The sequence below is a fragment of the Amblyraja radiata genome, chromosome 3 (assembly GCF_010909765.2).
Source record: "Amblyraja radiata isolate CabotCenter1 chromosome 3, sAmbRad1.1.pri, whole genome shotgun sequence".
Lineage (NCBI taxonomy): Eukaryota > Metazoa > Chordata > Chondrichthyes > Rajiformes > Rajidae > Amblyraja > Amblyraja radiata.
Window position 1 is genome coordinate 118,695,413 of NC_045958.1, and position 19,274 is coordinate 118,714,686.

Below are 19,274 nucleotides of genomic sequence, written 5' to 3' on the forward strand. Positions count from 1 at the left end.
CTTCCGACCAACCTCATTGCAGATCTTGGATTTTCCCTCTGTAACTATAATGCTGTAACACTATAATCTAAAACTAAAAACATTTCACACATAGTAACAATAAAAACAATCCAGTATACTGTTTCATCAGGGACTGGATTGTTTTTATTGTTATTATGTGTGAAATGTTTTAAGTTTCCTGTGCGATGCTCCGGTATTCCCTGGGAAACGTCTTCTCATTTTGCACTGTTGCTTTGCAAGATGACAATAAAGGTTGATTGATTGATTGATTGATCTGCACTCTTGAAATGTTGCTCTTTATACTGCCTGTTGTACTTGTGTATGACTCGATTGTACTTTGGAAGAGCGTGATTTGACTGCCTAGTATGCAAACAAAGCTTTTCACTAAATCTCATAGTATGTGACAATAAAACAATACCAATACCATTCAACATGGAAGCTGGTGGGATGTAAGGTTTGGAACAGGGCAAGACTATTCTTGCTCTGCCCAAGCAGAAAGGGGACGAGAGCAATACATCAAGGATGAAGGAGTAGACCCAAGTCAACTAAAGTAAATACTGTTTCACATATCACACGAGACGAATGACATAGCTTGGGCCCATGTGAATGCCCACGGCAAACTCTGATCTGGACAAATTGAGTGGATTGAATTGTTGATGTGCTGGGTCCATTGCAGGTCATCAGAGGTGTTAAAAGCTAGGAATTTGAAGCTGCAAACACTCTCCACTGCTGACCCACTAATGAAAACTGCTGAATGGTTTCCCTGCATCCTCTTTCAGAAGTCAACAATCAGTTTATTTGTCTCATGACGTTATGAGTGAGGCTGTTGTGGTATCAATCAACCAGGTGCTCTATCCCTTTCCTGTAAGTTGACTCATCACCACCCAAGATTTGGCAAACCAGTGGTGTTGTCCACGAATTTGCGGATGGCTGGAGTTCTGCGTAGCCACATTGTCATGTGTGTAAAGAGAGTGGAGCAGGGGGCTAAGCACGTAGCTTTGAGGTGCACCTGTGTTGGCAGTTAGAGGAGAAGACATTCGTACCAATCCACATTGTTTGAGGTCTGCCATTGAGGAAGTCAAAGACCCAGTCACAAAGAGAGTTGTAGAGGCGCAAGTCTTGGACTTTAGTGATGAGTTTGGAGGTAACAATAGTGTTGAACGTCGAGCTGTAGTCAATCAACATATGAAGTTTTAATTTCATTGTGTGGTGTGGATTTCTCCTTTTCAACATCAGTTACTATTTGGTGCCATCTACAGTGGTTCTCTAATACAAATACAATATTGATCTCAGCGAGCAGGCTGAGCGGGCAATCACTTTGTATAATTCTATGGGTCAACAAGCCATTTAATTAAAAGGCAGAGATTTTTTTTTAAACAAATTTTATAAATATTTTACACAGTATGATTTCAGATCAGAAGCATATGTACAAGATTAGGGTAGAAGAGGAAACATAAATAATTTCTGAAAATAATAAAATGAGGCTAATAAAAACTAAGTTGTACTTGCACTTACTTCTTTCTCGATAGGAATGGTTCATAAATTATTCGTTCTCATTGTCGATTTCTTCCATTTCTTCTGTAACGTGCTCCTTCAAGCAGACCAAGGCATCACTGATTTGTGGGTAGCATTTCGTTGTGTATTTGCTGTCAGAGTTTCTCCACGATAACACGTAACACTGATAATTTCACCATTACTTAGTGCAAATTCTGAGCCATTGTAGCGGGGCTCAAGGCGAATACATATTTAAACCCTCAAAGCTTATTTTTGCATCAGGTCTGCACAAATTAGTATCTGTTATCATCATTAAAAATATATTCTTGAGACAAAAAGTCTAAAAAGTGCATTGTTGTGAGACACTGAATATTGCTGCAAGTTCTGCAACAGCTGTGCGTTGAGTACTGAGGGATACAATTCACTGTACTTTCAAAAGGTTGCTGGATGATTCCAGGAAAAACATTTATCCTGCACTTGCAGTGGCATTTATTTTGTTTTTCCAAGGCATTTGTTTCCTTCAAATTCAAAAATATTGTTAGAATGAAGACTCTCATATGGGAAGCTTCATTTCATAATTATGATTTTAATGGTGATAATTTTGTATGAAGCATGCATATCAAATTAAAGTCCTGATATTTGAATTGAATTGAATTGAATCCTTTATTTGTCATTCAGACCTTTCGGTCTGAACGAAATGCTGTTCAATAGAGTCTCATCCGGAAAAACAATGACCATCCCTTTGTCTCCACTGATGCTGCATGACACTCTGGTTTCTTCTCGCAGCTATTATTTGTTGCTCCAGAATACAGTAGTTGTAGTCTCTTTGTTTCTCCATATCAACTCACATGCTGCTTCACTCATCAAACACAGAATTATTATAAATTGTCACAGCTGGTGCAGCCACTGCCTCACCATTCCAGCAACACAGGTTCAATCCTAACATCTGGTGTTCAATGTGTAGAGTTTGCACATTATCCCAGAGTCCAAAAAAACAAACAATCTGCTGGAGGAACTCAGTAGATCAGGCAGTATCTGTGGAGGGAAATGGACAGATGACTTTTAGGGACATGACCCTTCTTCAAAATGATTTTCTTAGACCTCCAGTTTCATCCTGCACACTGGTTAGCAGGTGAATTAACCACTGTAAATTTTACATAGGTGAATGGAACCTGATGGGAGTTGCTGGGAATGTAGAGAGAATAAGTTGCAGGGAGATATGGGGAAGGGTAAATCTGCATTTTTAATTGGTCAACATTGAAACTAAAACTTAAATATAGGTGCTTGAGATAGTCAGCACAAAGACATTTCACAGGCCAATTTCACTTATTAACATTTTTTGAAATGAACTTCATCAAAGCCTTGCACCTTCCCACTAAATCAATTTCAAATATATTTTGTAATTTAAATCGAAGAAACCAGCACAATATATTTTTGTAAAAATCCTGCAACAAATCTCTCTCTCAAAGGATCTCTCAAATAAGAAATGTAAAATACCATACCATTTTCTCTCCCGTTACATTTTGCTGAGGAAAAGGGAAATGCTGCATATCCTTGGCAGGTTAAGCAACATCTATGAAGAGAAAAATGGCTTTACTGTTTCAAGTCTTTAATCATCAAGGACATTTTAAAAATGAAAAGAAATTTCAGATTGTAGAGGAAATGGGGAGCCTTTCGAAGGTCAAGTACAAAATGGTAAACACACAGATTTACAGTTGAAAATGAATACAGCCAAATATGTTGTGGTACATTTTGTTAGGAAGAATGTTGAAAGACAACACAAATAGGTGGTCGAAGTTTGAAGGGGTGCAGAAACAGCAACAGGGAGATAGCAAGAGAGTTGCATGCAGAAGGTAGCAGAGAGGGTTGAAGAGGGTTATTAAACCTTTCTAAATCACTTGTTAGGGCTATAATGGAATATCATGTCAGAATCAATAAACAATTAAGGAAGGATGTGAAGGTGAAGAGATTTGGTCCAGGGTCGAGATCTGGTCCATGGTTTCAGGGGTGTGGGGTTTCAACTGATTATAGTAACGGCAATTCTTCTTTGAGCAGAGAAGATTAAACGGACATTTAGCAGAGCTATTGAAAATCGTGAATAAATGAAACACAATTTCTGCTGGTAGATCCGCTGATTCAAGTTTGAAACTCAACACTCAAGATGTACTGTCAATTATCATATGTACCAAAAACAGAACAACAAAATTCTTTCTTGCAGCAGCATATCAGGCCTCTAAACACAGTAAATTGGCAAAATCAACATAAACAATAAAATTGGCAAAATAAACAAAAACGTTCCATAAATTGAAACACCCAATATTAGTGCAAAGAAAGCCCAGTCCCTAGTTTGTAGGGTTTATGTGCCTGATGTTTGTTGGGAAAAAGCTGTTCCTGAACCTGGAGGTCAGTTTTCAGACTGTTATACCTTCTCCCCAATGGCAGGAGGGAAATGAGAGCATGACCAGGATGGGGTGGGTCCTTGCCTGCCTTTTTGAGACATCACCTCCTATAGATCCCTTCCATGGTAGGGAGGTCAGTGCCCAGGCAGTGTCCACCACTTTTTGCGATATTTTTTATTCCTGGGCATTTGAGTTGCTGAACCAGTTTGTGATGCTACCAGTTACCATGCTCTCTACTGTACACCCGCAGAAGTTCAAGAGAGTAATTGTTGACATACCGAATCTCCTCAGGAAGTAAAGGCACTGATGGGCTTTCTGCACCACTGACCCGCTGATGAAGACCGGTTCATGGATCCTCTTCAAAAGTCAACAATCAATTGGTTTACTGACGTTGAGAGCAAGGTTGTGGTTCTGGCACCATTAAATTAGATGATCAATCTCCCTCCTATAATCATACTCATCATTACCAATTATGCATCCCTCAATGCTGGTGTAGTTGGCGACTTTAAAGATGGAGTACGAACTGCGTCTGTATACATTCATGGGTATAGAAATGTTGGAAAGAGAACAGCCAGGTGAACTGACTTCCCAAGGTGAGGGTGAGGGATTGAGCGATAATGGTGGAACAGCAGAGGTCGAGGGTGATTATCCTTTGGAGCTGCAGAACACATGGTGGTGGTTTGAAAGTGTCTTCTTCAAACGAGCTTCAAAATTCCAGATTTGCAAATGTCTTAAACATGTGTGGGGAGTTGTGAATAAACAGCAAAAGCAGTTCAAGTCCAACAACTCATCAACGAGCAACTAACTGTCCTCACCATGTCTGCAAATCCAGTAGTTTATTGGCTAACTTCCAATTTCATCCTCAATCCTTTCTATCCAGAATTATGTTGAATGATGTTGACTTACCTTCCAGCTCAGAATTTACTGGCTTGTTTTAAACGAACACTTCGTGATGTTTTAAACTCTTCGCTGAAGTAAACTTTCAGGAACATCTTTGTCTATCATTTTCTGAATCATTTATTCTTGTGCAATACATACAGAACAAGATTCGATGTAATCAACAACTTAGTTCTCTTTTATCACTACTTACATTGGGAAGAGATCCTAGATTGGTATTTGAAGATATTTACAATATGTAATATTACTAAATATAGTACTCTGTTAAAAAGTAGATGCAGTTGATCAAAATATCATTTGTAACAACTATATTCCAGTGAAATATTGGACTATTTAGATATTGAGTGTTTTCTTTGGCATCCTTTTATGAAGATGTTGCCAGGACTCGAGGGTGTGAGCTATAGGGAGAGGTTGAATAGGCTGGGTCTCTATTCCATGGAGCGTAGGAGCATGAGGGGAGATCTTACAGAGGTGTACAAAATCATGAGAGGAATAGATCGGGTAGATGCACAGTCTTTTACCCAGAGTAGGGAAATCAAGGACCAAATTTGGTTCAAGGTGAAGGGGAAAAGATTTAATAGGAATCCGAGGGGTAACTTTTTCCACACAGTGGGTGTATGGAACAAGCTGCCAGAGGAGGTAGTTGAGGCTGGCACTATCGCAACGTTTACGAAACAGTTGGACAGGTAGATGGATAGGACAGATTTGGAGGGTTAAGGACCAAGCGCAGGCAAGTGGGACTAGTGTAGCTGGGACTTTGTTGGCTGGTGTGGTCAAAGGGCCTGTTTCCACACTGTATCACTCCATGACTCTATTAGAAGTATTATAAATAATCTTACAAATTGAAAAACAATAAATCAAGCATTACTGTGATCATTAAAAGATGTAACATAATTTTAATATGGAATAACCTACCGTGTCCTGCATGTCTCAGTGAATTCTACAACTAAATAATGTCGATCTATTCATCTGTCACATGAATAATTCATTTATTAGGCTCAGATTGCTGTACAAGGACTTTATGACTCATTTTTTTAACCAAAGGCAATGTCAAATATAAATATAAATATAAATTTATAATTTGCTCCAATAACTTCATTTTCGTCTCTAAACTCTCGGAAAAAAATGATTACATTTTCAACCCAGGGCACTTTTTATATAAACAAGCTCAATAAAAGCAACAAAAAATACTCATGACATTGACAAAAAGAATTATGGCATAAATGTACAACAGATCGATTCCTTTGGTACAATCAGTGAAGTTAACTTGTTCTAATAGATCTACCAAGAGACTGTAAAGTTTCAGTTAAAGTTAGTGAGCTAAGGGGAAATTAAATCACTTTTGATGGTTCCAGAGTTTTAGATGTTTCGTGTAAACATTATTTTATGCTTAAATAATTTCAAATACTCCTTTTAGCTGCTCTGGTTCCAGCTAAACCTAAATTTGCAAAAAAATGCATTAGATCCATTATTTAACAGCATTTCAATAATCAAAAATAAATATCAATCTACCCGTAAGTTAGAACAGAAAAGCATTTCCGCATTAGTCACTATCATATTCCTCAATTATGAATTCCTCTTCTTCTAGAAAGACTTGTGTTATAGTAGGTTGAGGTTGGCTGCTTGGCAAGTCTCCTCCAGCAGACTGGCCGACTGTACTGGCCGAAGATGATGTCCGAGTCCCTGTTACCGACTCATCAGATGTCGTTAATAGCCGAGGCCGGGAACAGTCTTCTTCCTCAATGTCATGTTCAATAACACCAGGTTCCCTATCAGTTAAAGCTTCCAATGTTAGCCTGAAAAAGTCAAACAGTTGACAACATTATAGAGGATGTCCAAAACCAAATTAGAGCACCATTTATCAGCTGTGAAACTTATCATTTATCAGCAACTAACTGGAAGATTTGAACCAACCCAACTACATTAATGCTCCTATTCCTTTCTTTCTTGCCAAACATTACAATGAATGTCCGTTGCCGGACCAGCAGGTCCAGGAACAGCTTCTTCCCTGCGGCTGTTACATTACTTAACTCTGTACCTCGGTGATTGCCAGTCACCCCCCCCCCCCGGACACTCCTTCCCCCAGAAAAATTGCACTACTACGACTGTATGTACGTATATATATTTATTGCTCATATTCTATGTTCGCTCTTCTAGGGAGATGCTAACTGCATTTCGTTGTCTCTGTACTGTACACTGCACAATGACAATAAAGTTTGAATCTGAATCTGAATGCAATAATCACTACTTTTTCTGCACCTCACTTTAGGTTTGAGTTATCCACTATGAATCATTCATATGGGTTGAAGGTGTTCAACTCCAAGATATAATCTTACAAACAGATTTGATCATGGAGAGCAACTCCTGAGTCTTACTCACAAATCTCCTTTGCAGCAAGATGTTTGAAACATCCTTCATATAAATAGAACAGACACATTATGAAAGGCATTACTATGGTGTAAAGATTAGAGTGTATCTTTCGGCCAAATTTAATTATTGCTAAACAAACCGATATCAGTAAGAGCTCCACTAATTTCCTATAGAGGGATATAGATCATGTACAGGCAGATGAGATCAGTTTAACTTGGCATCATGTTCGGCATAAGCATTGTGGGCCGAAGGGCCTGTTCCTATGATGTACAATAGACAATAGGTGCAGGTGAGAATATCCTAGTTAATAATAAATTCTAGTGTAAAATATTTTATTAAGTAAATAATTAGCTTGACTTTTTTGGGTTCTGAATAAGCTGAAGTTGCAAAGCTGTGGGAATCAAGAAGTTGGAGGCCAGCATTCAAGCTGCTCTGATAGTGCTTCCTGTTATGCCCAAGCAAAAGACAATTGACAATAGTGAGAGAGGAGGCGTTTCCTGGGGACTCGGTAGTTTCTGTAAACAGAAACCTTCTGGCCGTTCTGATATTGATGATTACATTGTTAAGACGGAATTGCAAATGTTGGGCTTTTGACTAAGTTCCTGTTGCTTTGAAGTTTGTGATCAGCAGTTTGTGATCGATATAACCACAAGATGACAAGTATTGTATTTGTGACAAGTATACTTTGAATGGGTACAGCCTGTGATTGATTTGTATTAAACGTTATTGCTGCAACTCTGTATAAACATATGACTAAGTTTCCAAAATACTATAAAAGATGCTGTATGTCTTCGTTCATTAGAGTGTTAGCTCAGGGAGAGTTAAGTGTCTATTGCATACATGACTCTGTATCCCTGACACTCACGCTGGCTGATGATCAGTAAAGCTTGTGTTGGTTTACCTGACCTATTGTGAGTTGGTTGTTATAAGAAATGAACCTTAACACAGGAGTAGGCCAATCGGCCCTTCAAGCCAGCACCGCCATTCAATGTGATCATGGCTGATCATCCGCACTCAGTACCCCATTCCTGCCTTCTGCCCATATCCCCTGACTCCGCTATATTTAAGAGCCCTATCTTGCTCTCTCTTGAAAGTATCCAGAGAACCGGCCTCCACCGCCCTCTGAGGCAGAGAATTCCACAGACTCACAACCATCTGTGAGAAAAAGTGTTTCCTCGTCTCCGTTCAAAATGGCTTACCCCTTATTCTTAAACTGTGGCCCCTGGTTCTGGACTCCCCCACCATCGGAACACGTTTCCTGCCTCTAGCGTGTCCAAACCCCTAATAATCTTATATGTTTCAATGAGATTCCCTCTCATCCTTCTAAACTCCAGAGTATACAAGCCCAGCCGCTCCATTCTTTCAGCAAATGACAGTCCCGCCTTCCCGGGAATTAACCTTGTAAACCTACGCTGCACTCCCTCAATAGCAAGAATGTCCTTCCTCAAATTAGGGGACCAAAACTGCACACAATACTCCAGGTGTGGTCTCACTAGGGCCCTGTACAACTGTGGTAAGAAAGATCGAAGGGCATCAGTGATAAGTGGAGAAACCAAAGTTGCCTTGGAAGAGTCCCAATGAGATTCACCAAGCTAATTCCCGGGATGAGAGTAATTGTCCTGCCAAGCGAGGGTCTGTATTATTTTAAGTTGAGAAAATTGAGGGGGTAATCATATTGAAACAAATAGGATTTTAAGGATGGGGGGGTGGGGAAGGAGGGAAGAGAGAGAGAGAGAGAAATGACAGGGTACATGTTTACACTGATGGGTGCAGGGAGCGTGAGAAAGTGGGCCTCCACGTCAATGCCAAGAAGACGGAGTTCAACGTTGGTGACCATGAGCTTCTCAAGACCAGTGGCAGTGCATCTCTCAAGAAAGTGGAGGATCTCAAGTACAAGTGGGAGCTCGGATAGATAGATAGATAAACTTTATTAATCCCCTTATTCAGGGGAAATTCTGATGTCCTTGCAGCACACTAATAAAAATACAACACAGCATTCATAAAGAAATTCAACACCAAAACATCCCCCCACAGTGATTCCCACTGTGGGGGAAGGCACAAAATCCAGTCCCCATCCTCTTGTCCACCCATAGTCGGGCCTATTGAGGCCTCCACAGTCGCCGCCACGGCGCCCGATGTTCTCGCCGGGTGATGGTACTCCGGCGTCGGGAGAACCCCCAGCGGCTTGGGGTGCCAGGAACGGCCGCCTTCCCACCGGAGCCTGCGGCTTCCAAGCCAACAGACCACGCCAGACGGAGCTCCGCACACTGGTGATCTCGGCGAGATGTAAGTTCAACGTCGCAGCTGGCCGCTCCGCAGAACCGCGGCTCCACGATGTTTTCCTCGGCAGTACCAAGCATACTGGAGTCCCAGCGCGGCGACCCAGGAAAGGCATCGCCCGCTCCACGACAGCGCTCCAGCGCTGCACTGCCGCCAAAGCCGATGTTCTGCTCCGCCACCAAAGCCGATGTTCTGGCCAGGTCCCCTCAGGGAAACGTCGCTCCAGGACCCGCTGGTAGGCCGCGAGGACAGGTCGAAGATGCTGCTCGGAGGAAGGCAACCCCTCCGACCAGGTAGGGACTTAGAAAAGCAGTTTCCCCCTTCCCCCCCACCACCCCCCACACACAAAAGATTTAGACCCCCTGACTGTACACTTAACAAACTAAAAATAATAAAAAAGAAGGGGAAAAAACGGGCAGCTGCAGGACAGGCAGCCGTTCAGGACAGCGCCTCCTCCGAAGTATGTGACGAAGGATGCAGAGCTTGGAGAATGACATCAAGCCCTCAATAGCATGGGGAAAATCTGGACATCTTGTATGTCTAAGGATCTCAAACTGAGATTCTTCCATAGCAACTGTAGAGACCATATTATTGTGCGGGTGTGAGGCATGGACTCTCACTCAAGCACTGTCCAAGTCTCTCGATGGTACCGACAACCGAATGCTCAGAAAATATCAAAATGTCAGTTGGAGGAACCACATCACCAACGCCCAGCTCTACGGGGAGATTCCACCTCTGACCAAGAAGATGAGGTGGAGAAGGATGAGGCTCGCTGGTCACTGCCAGCGTCACACAGAAATGTCAGCAAACAAGGTCGTGCTGTAGGAACCCTCCCATGGAAGACGTGACCCAGGACAGCCAAGCTAGACGATGCTGAAGACGTTGATGGAAGACGCATGCCTAGAGACAAAAGAGGAGCTTGCCAGCTGCATGGAGGCAGAGATGTGTGGTGCGTCCGTCACCGTGCCCGTTGGAAACCAGCACCACTGCGTCGCTAATGTTTTCACCGATTTAATAATAATAAATAACTGATGGGTGAATCTTGAGCAAGGGGACAATTACGACTTTGAAATTCAGGGAACTGAAAGTTATGGGATTCCGGCACAGACAAGAACTTGAGGCCTGTGAAAGCTATGATCATATTGAACAGTGGAGCAGACACAAAGAGTCAGACGGACTACTCATGATTTTCTTCGGTTCTTCTCTAATTTTATATTGTTAACACAACTTAAAGAAAAGTTCACATTAAACCAGCAATTGTAAAGAATAAAAAGAACATAATTTCCAGGTTGGCTCAAGGATTCCTCCCATTGTCAAGAATGAAAACTAAGTTGGTATAATTTAAAATCTGAATTTTCAAATTTGTAATGCATGCTTAATAACTCTCTCCCTCATGCACAAACACACAGTTGATGCCAATCAAAGATTTCTTACGGAAGTAGAATATGAATTAGCAACAACAGCAGCAGCTTTTATGTGCAAAACAAAATCACACATTGACATTGGGGGAAAACCATATGTACATGGAAGGGGGAAGATGCTGTGCCAGAGACTAGAGACTAGGAGAATGGAGCCAATGATGTCCAGGCAAGGAACAAGGCTGGTAGGAGAGGGAACTGTGGTCTGGCCCTCATTGTCGGCTGCGGGATGCACCCTGGGAACAAAGGGCAGGTGAGCAGAGCGACGTATTTTTCAAGGAGATGGCTGGAGTCCATAAACAGCCTGTGACTTGCCTGGTACACGAGTGTGGAATTTGAACATTGCGCCAAAACATGGTGCCCCCTGCATGCGGTTTAGTAGATTATTCCTGTACACTTGCTAATCGGGGATCGGGGTTATGGCGATACTCTACTGCACTGTTTGTAAGGAAAATAATTTCACTGTGTTAACAATTAACATATGTGACAATAAAAAGCACTATTGACATACCTGGTAGTGCACCGCTTGAAAGGAAACCTTCCCACATCTTGGATAAAATTGATTTGTGCTGTACATAAACATAAATTAGAATATATTGTAGATGTAGCTCAGATGAAAATGCAACTTTAAGAACTTTGTTACGCTTGGAATGATTTTGATTTCTTTTCACGACATATAAATCTTGTATTTTTCTAGCATTCTGTATATATTCTATAGGTCACTGTGTAGGAATTGGACAGCAATGTCCTGCTGTTGGATGCCGAAACAACAACCATGCAAGCTTGAGCAATTCATTTAGAGAGAGGCAAGGATGTTTCTGCAGGCAGCTTGCCAACACAATGCAAGTCAGGTTTCGCTCACCACAATGCAAGTCTAATTGCTGCAACTCCCTGTCTTGCTCAATCTTTGTGACACCTGTGAAGTTGAGATGAACACATACAGAGGGGCTAAAATTAAAGGTTTCCAAACTTAACAATCCAATACCTAGTAAGGTATTCACAGTGAACTGGTTTGTTTTGTCAAGTTTGTGAAAGCGGGAGGGTTAATTTTACTCTTGAGTGTCAACGTGCACGAGACATAATCAATACTTGCAACATGCAGCAGTTAATACTTAAACCATTACACACAATAGGTTTTCTATTGGGGAACATTCATCACAATGTTATTTGACCCATTCCATACCTTTAGAGATGGCAGAGACACAAGGCAGTAAATTGTGCAGTTTTACGCTTCTATTTTTGCAAACTCAATGCACAGCTAATTAACTGCAGGATCTACTAAATGTACTTAAAATATTCTGAAGTGCATGCAAGTTTCAACTTGATTATCCCTCTCAATATAATCTTGGGGAGAGCAATACCATCCAAAATATACACATGCTCCTGCTTCTGAACTTTTGCTTAGCAAATCGCTGGTTCGGATGAAAAACACACATATACACTAATTGTTTTGCAATTTGTCTAGGTACTACAGATTGTTCCACTGATCTCCTACTGTCACATGATATGATAACGCTGGAACTAAAACCCACTCCTTCCATAATATTCTCCATCTTACCTTGATTTCTCATGGGGTTTGTCAGCAGAGCAAGGTATGGCAATAACTCAGTCTGAAGGCATAGTGGGCCTAAACAAAAATTTGAAAAAAAACCTCTGGCTGCGAGACAATTTTCCCTATACTGAAACAACAAAGAAAAGAATTTTGGGTTTTAATTATCATTACCGTTTGTATATGATTATATGTAACATAACCAAGAATCCATTAAAGGGACTTTTCAGTAATGTTATTTGCAACATCCAAGGCTCTCAATTACATTAACATCCTATACAATTAATCTACGGCCTCCGTCAAAGGATAAAACAAATATAAAGGAGAGACAAATATGACAACATTTTTTGTTCACAAAGAATAGTGAAAGACCTGGATAATGGATGTGGAGAGGATGTTTTCACTACTGGGAAAGCCGAGGAGCAGAGGTTAGAGCCACAGAATTAAAGGACGTTCCTTTAGGAGATGAAGAGGATTTTCTTTAGTGAGAGGGTGGTGAATCCATGGAATTCATTGCCACGAGAGACTGTGAAGGCCAATTGAATGAATATTTTTGCAGAGATAGAAAGATTCTTGATTAGTACGGGTGTCAGGGGTGATGTGGAGAAGGCAGGAGAATGAGGTTAAGAGGGAGGGAGGGATAGATCAGCCACGATTGAATGGCGGAGTAGACCTGATGGCCTGATTCTGCTCCATGATATGAACAAATGCAAATGTTGTGGCCCAAGGAAAGATGTGGGAAACATGTTACTTCGTATAGGAGCATAACATCGCAACCTAAACCGGCAGCATTATTGACTCAATCCATTTTAGCAGTTATACTTTCTTTAATCTATTGCTAGTCTGTACTGGTGTTATTCCCATGCGAAATAACCCGGCTGATCATAATTTGGTTAAATTGCAACCAGAATGCTAGCTGAATTTGTCAGCAAAACAAATGTTGCCCATACCTTTTTACTTATTGACAGCCACTGTGGTTTGTGTAAAGGCTTGAAACCAGCTCCTCCTTTACAATTAGCCCGAGCTCGAGCTGTGTTAGCATGAATCAGCCCTCGTGTAGCCACAGATCCACTATATTTCCACATAGTCGAACGATGCTAAGAATGGATACACAAGTTGTTTATTAAAGCTTACAAAAGGATTCACATTGAACAAGCCTAATTATCACAACATTTGTGTACAGATGTGAATGCCATAGGCTGTCCAGCCCAAAGAGTTTGAATTCCAAAGTAATCACATCTTTCCAAATGTGCGGGCTTCGGAAAAGGACAAAATACTTAGTTGAAACGTTTAAGAAGGAACTGCAGATGCTGGAAAATCGAAGGTAGACAAAGATGCTGGAGAAACTCAGCGGGTGTAGGCAGCATCTATGGAGCGAAGGAAATAGGCGATGTTTCGGGTAGAGACGCTTCCTCAGACTGATGTGGGGGGGGGGGGGGAAGAAGAAAGGAAGAGGCAGAGACAGTGGGCTGTGGGAGAGCTGGGAAGGGGAGAGGAAAGAAGGAGAAAGCAGAGACTACCAAAAATTGGAGAAGGTTTGTTGGGTTTAGGATAATTTTCTGATTTTTTAAAATCCGATACCAAAATTTCAGGATCACAATCCTGTAGACATAATCAGCCATATGATAGTCATAGAGCTGTACAGCAAAGAAACAATCCCTTCAGCCCACCTCTTCCATATCAACCCAGTTGACACAGGGCAAGTCCCAATTGCCTGCATTTGGACCATTGCTTTCTCAGTCCTTCCTATTCATATATTTGTCTTTTGAAAGTCATAATTATATCTTCTTCCATAATTTCTTCTGGCAGTTCATTCTACATAGGGACTCAGAGGCAACATCGTTACTATGAGTAACAAAGTTGCCTCTGAGAACCTCTTAAATATCTCACCACTTACCCGAGTCCTACGCCCAACCCTGGGGAAAAAAAAAACTGAAAGTTTATTTTGTCCGTGCCCCTCATGATCTTGTACATCTCAATCAGGTCAATATTCAGCCTCCTACATCCAAAGAAAAAGTCCCAGCCTACCTTACCGTTCCTTACATCTCAAGCCCGCAAACTCAGGTAACATCCTAGTGAATCTCTTCCATAGCCTTTTCAATCTAATTATCCTTTCTATAGCTGTGTGAGCAGAGCCTCATACAGTACTCTAAGTGTGGTCCCACCAATCAATGACTTGTACAGTTGTATCACGATGGCCTGACTTTTGTTCTCAATATCCTTCCCAATGAAGACAAGAACTTCAAATGACTTCTTGACAACATGGTTCACCTGACTCGCCACTTTATGGAACCATGCACTTGTACTCCCAGATCTCTCTGTTCTGCAACATTCTCTCGGTGTTTACCATTTACTGTGCAAGTCCTGGCATGGCTTGACATACCAAAGCACCCAAACTTGTCAGAGATGTTTTCAAACAGCAGAACAGGCCTGAAGAGCCATCATTGATTAGATTGTAATCTCAATTCGACATTCCTGCCGACATGTGATATCCTTTCATCTTCTTGTTTATCAGGAACGTTTCTATGTTATCCATTAAAATATTCAAAGACTGTTTCCATTGTCCTTCGAGGAAGTGAGCTCCAAAAAGTTAAGTCTCAGAAAAAAAAATTCTGCATCACTACATTAAATTTAAACAGTGACCCATGGAACTAAATTCTCCCAAAAGAGGAAATATCATCCCAAAGTCCATACTGTCAAGTTCCTACTGAAAATGGAAAGCAAACTACAAATACTGGAAAACAGAAACAGAAGGAGAAAATGCTGGCATTACTCTACAGATCGAGTTCCATCTGTTGAAAGAGAAACAGAGGCAATGTTTCAGGTCCAAAAGAGATGCTGCCTGTCCCGCTGAGTTACTTCAGCATTTTGTGTCTATCTTTGTTCCTCTTTCCCCATATAGTTTTTTTGTTTAGTTCAGAGATACGGTTCGGAAAGCGGCCCTTCGGTTCACCGGGTCCGCAACAACCAGTGATCCTCGCACATTAACACTATCCTACACCCACTAGGGACAATTTTTACATTTACCAAGTCAATTAACCTACAAACCTGTACATCTTTGGAATGTGGGAGGAAACCGAACTCGGAGAAAACCCACGGGGAGAATGTACAAACTCTGTACACACAGCATACGTAATCAGGATGGAACCCGGGTCTCCGGCGCTGCATTGGCTGTGAGGCAGCAACTCTACCGCTGTGCCACCGTGGCCTTGAGTGTTTTCAGTCTTTTTTGCTTTTTTCAGAATCTTGAGTTTCTCTTAACTTGCCCCTCTCTCTCTCTCTCTCTCTCTCTCTCTCTCTCCTTTCACAAATAGTGAATTAAGATCCTATGCAATTAAGTTAAGGTCTCCGGTAAAGGATAAAACAGATACAAAGGTTAGACAAATATGACAACACAGAAACATAGAAAATATAGAAACATAGAAAATAGGTACAGGAGTAGGCCATTCAGCCCTTCGAGCCAGCACTGTCATTCAATATATTCATGGCCGATCATCCAAAATCAGTACCCCGTTCCAGCTTTTTCCCCATATCCCTTGATCCCCTTAGCCCTAAGAGCTAATTTCCTGCTTATCCATTATAATATCCAAGAGCCTCTTAAGTGCTCCTATTATATCTGCCTCCATCACTCCCTGGAAATGTGTTCCAGGAACCCATCACTTTGTGTAAAACACGTGCCCCGAACATCTACATTAAACTTTGCCCTGTCAGCTTAAAAAAATGCCCTTTGGCCTTTGACATTTCAGAAAGGGGCTGACTGTCCACCCTATCTATGCCCATAATAATTTTATATACTTCTATCAGGTTTCCCCTTAGTCTCTGATGCACCAGAGAAAATAATCCTTGTCCATTTCCCTTTTAAATGTGACTAGACTAAGTGGGACCCGTTGAGTCCCAGTCACACGGGAGACCTGGTCCCCCAACGCAACCCATTTTCCAATGCAATATTCTACCATGGTGTGGTGTGGGGGTGTGGTGTGGGGGCAGGAGGAGTGGTATGAGGGAGGGGGGTACAACGTTTGTAGATCACAAAGAATAGTGAATGGCTTGGATAGAGTGGATGTGGAGAGGATGTTTCCACTAGTGGGAGAGTCTACGACTAGAGGTCATAGCCTCAGAATTAAAGGACGTTCCTTCAGGAAGGTGGCAAATCTGTGGAATTCTTTGCCACAGTAGGTTGTGGAGGCCAAGTCAATGGATATTTTTAAAGCAGAGATAGATAAGATTCTTGATTAGTACAGGTGTCATAGGTTATGAGAAGAAGGCAGGAGAATGGGGTTAGGAGGGAGAGATAGATCAGCCATGATTGAATAACGGAGTAGACTTGATGGGGCGAATGGCCTCATTCCGCTCCTATTACTTATGACCTTCGTCTCTCTGCTAAATTCCAGTGGATACAAGCCTTGACTGCCCACTCATAACTCTTAAGAATACCTGTCCATTTTTATTCTAGCTGATATATTATGACTGAAATATTCACCATGCAAATATGGAGTAGATTATGAATTTCAATTAGTCAAAATCCCAAAATAAATAAACAAGCCCGAATTGTAGTTTTCAATGGAACCTGTAAGGAAACCCATTTGAAGTTAAGGTACTAAATGAGATAAGTACCTTAGAATTGTTTCCACTTGTCTGCATTCCAGGGACTATCTTTAAAGTGTCAATGTATGTGAAGGGAATGACTTCAGAGGTACATTATTTGTGAAAGTCATGTGACAAACTATATTTGTTTCGTGAAGGAGAATAGGCAAGCAAAAATTCTGTAATACGTACATTGCGCAAATGATAAAATTATGCGATTTAAAAAAATTCTACTATTATAATATAATGCTCTAGGATTGATATTGTCTCAAAAGTAGGATTTGGAAAAGTACATTTTAAGTATTGGAACTTTAGAGCAAAGTGTATTCAAAAACAGATTGGTTAAGAAAAAAAAATATTTGAGAAATGGCCATGATAACAAATCCCTTCAAGTCTACTCCGTTCAGGCTTCCCCAAAGACTGAAATCAGTGGGAAGGAACTGCAGATGCTGGTTTACACCAAAGATAGACACAAAATGCTGGAGTAACTCAGCGGGATTGGCAGCATCTCTGGATAGTAGGAATGGATGGACATCCTGGTCGAGACCCTTTTTCAGACTGAGTCAGGGCAGAGGGAGACACAGAGAGGAAGTGTAAGGCAATAAAGGCATTCAATTCAATTCAAAAGTGTAAGGTGTGAAAAATGAGACATCAAAGGGGATGAGGCTTAAGGAAAATGTAGAATAGATCATTGTTAGCTAGGAGAAGCTGACAACAAAGCACAAACAATTTAATCAGGGGGACAGTCAGACTGCTTGGCGAACTAGGAAGGGGGAGGGATGGATAGAGAGAGGGGGGTAAAAGCAAGGGTTACTTGAAGTTAGAGAAGTCAATATTCATACTGCTAGGGTGTGTTCTAATTCTAATTCTGAAATCAGTAAGCAATGAATTAACCTGGAAAATAACATGCGGCCGAAGATCATATGAATCTTTGTTCAGACTTTTGATAATCTGGAAGCACATTTCTTTCATTATAAAGGGCAAGAAATGAATGAGCAAACCAACTCCCCCACCCATCACAGTCAAGGAAGCAATTCAAAGTGATTCACAGCCAATAAAAGTATCTTTGAGGTGAGTCACAGTAGCAATGAAAGCAGCACAATGTCCATCAGTTACACAAGGAATCACAATGGCCTAGCTCATGAATGTTTGTTACTTACATTCCAATCTACTGTTAAGAAGTCTGCATCACTTAGGTAATCACTAGCTCGCACAATGTCGTCTATGTCACCAAAGAAATCAAGATAATTTTGGTGAAGATATAGATTGAACATCTCCACAGACATGTGTGAATTTTCAATCACCTCCTGAAATACAAATAAGACATAAAAATGTTACTCTTCCTAATATCTTGTTCACTTATGCTTAATCATGTCCGTGTAGCAATATTGCTCTGACATGGCCAGCAATCATAAACTTCCTTACGGGTACACAAAAATGCTGGAGAAACTCAACTTCCTTACACTGTCCCTTGTTCTGAATGTCACCACGAAGATTATTCTTACCTCAGGATTGACTAGAAGTGGATCCCTCTCATGCTCAGCTAAATGGATCGGTAATGGATTCAACTGCAAGTCATTGGGCGGCTCTCCTTAAAAAACAAAATGGCCATTATTTAAGGCTGGTCAATTTAAATTTACACATTAGACTGAAAAATCAATGTCATCGCCAAGCACTGAATAAGTTACAAATCTACAATAACTTAATTTGTGTGGTGGCATTAAATATGTTTAATCATTCTTAAGTCAGTTTAATTTCATGCGATTGTCACGGTTTCTTTCTGCCAGAGAAGGGAAAATGAGGGTGGGGCAGATCGGCCATGACCATGATAAGTGGTGAGACAGCCTCGAGGAGTTTATGGGTCTATTCCTGATCCTATTTTCTTATATTGTTATATTACTTCTTTAGTTCAATATCAAATCGTAATTATTATTTGTTATCAATTCAGACACCTTCCTGCAATAAAATGCAAGCTTAATTGAAAATGTTTAGGGGAAATAATCTCTGATATTCTCCAACACCACCATCTGGTGGTAAAAATGAAGTAATGTAAATCAAAGTCAAAGGCTTCAAAGGTCTGTTTATTGTCACGTATACCAATTAAGGTTCAATGAAACCCGATTACCATACAGCCATACTAAAAAAAGCAACACGTCACACATCTGCATAAAAGTTAACATAAACATCCACCACAGCAGATTTCCCACATTCCTCACTCTGATGGAAGGCAATAAAGTTGAATCTTCTTCTCTTTATTCTCCCGCAGTCGGGGCAGTCGAACCA

The 19,274-nt window shown here is 41.0% G+C and overlaps 1 protein-coding gene across 3 annotated transcripts in view; it reads right to left on the minus strand.

Annotated features, from left to right (window-relative positions):
• Positions 1–5,762: 5,762 nt before the first annotated feature.
• The window catches only part of rad17 (RAD17 checkpoint clamp loader component), a 35,952-nt gene continuing 22,440 nt past the window's right edge, over positions 5,763–19,274 (minus strand). Inside the window, exons 12-18 of one of the 3 annotated variants that reach the window (XM_033018720.1) lie at positions 18,497–18,582; positions 18,152–18,298; positions 13,358–13,504; positions 12,417–12,537; positions 11,370–11,427; positions 6,524–6,586; positions 5,763–6,472 (exon numbers count right to left, since the gene is read on the minus strand). In XM_033018720.1, coding sequence (XP_032874611.1) covers positions 6,334–6,472; positions 6,524–6,586; positions 11,370–11,427; positions 12,417–12,537; positions 13,358–13,504; positions 18,152–18,298; positions 18,497–18,582 — 761 coding nt within the window. In that variant the 3' untranslated portion in view covers positions 5,763–6,333. Of the gene's footprint in view, positions 6,587–11,369; positions 11,428–12,416; positions 12,538–13,357; positions 13,505–18,151; positions 18,299–18,496; positions 18,583–19,274 lie in introns of all 3 variants that reach the window. The other 2 variants (XM_033018719.1, XM_033018718.1) reach the window with 2 other exon arrangements.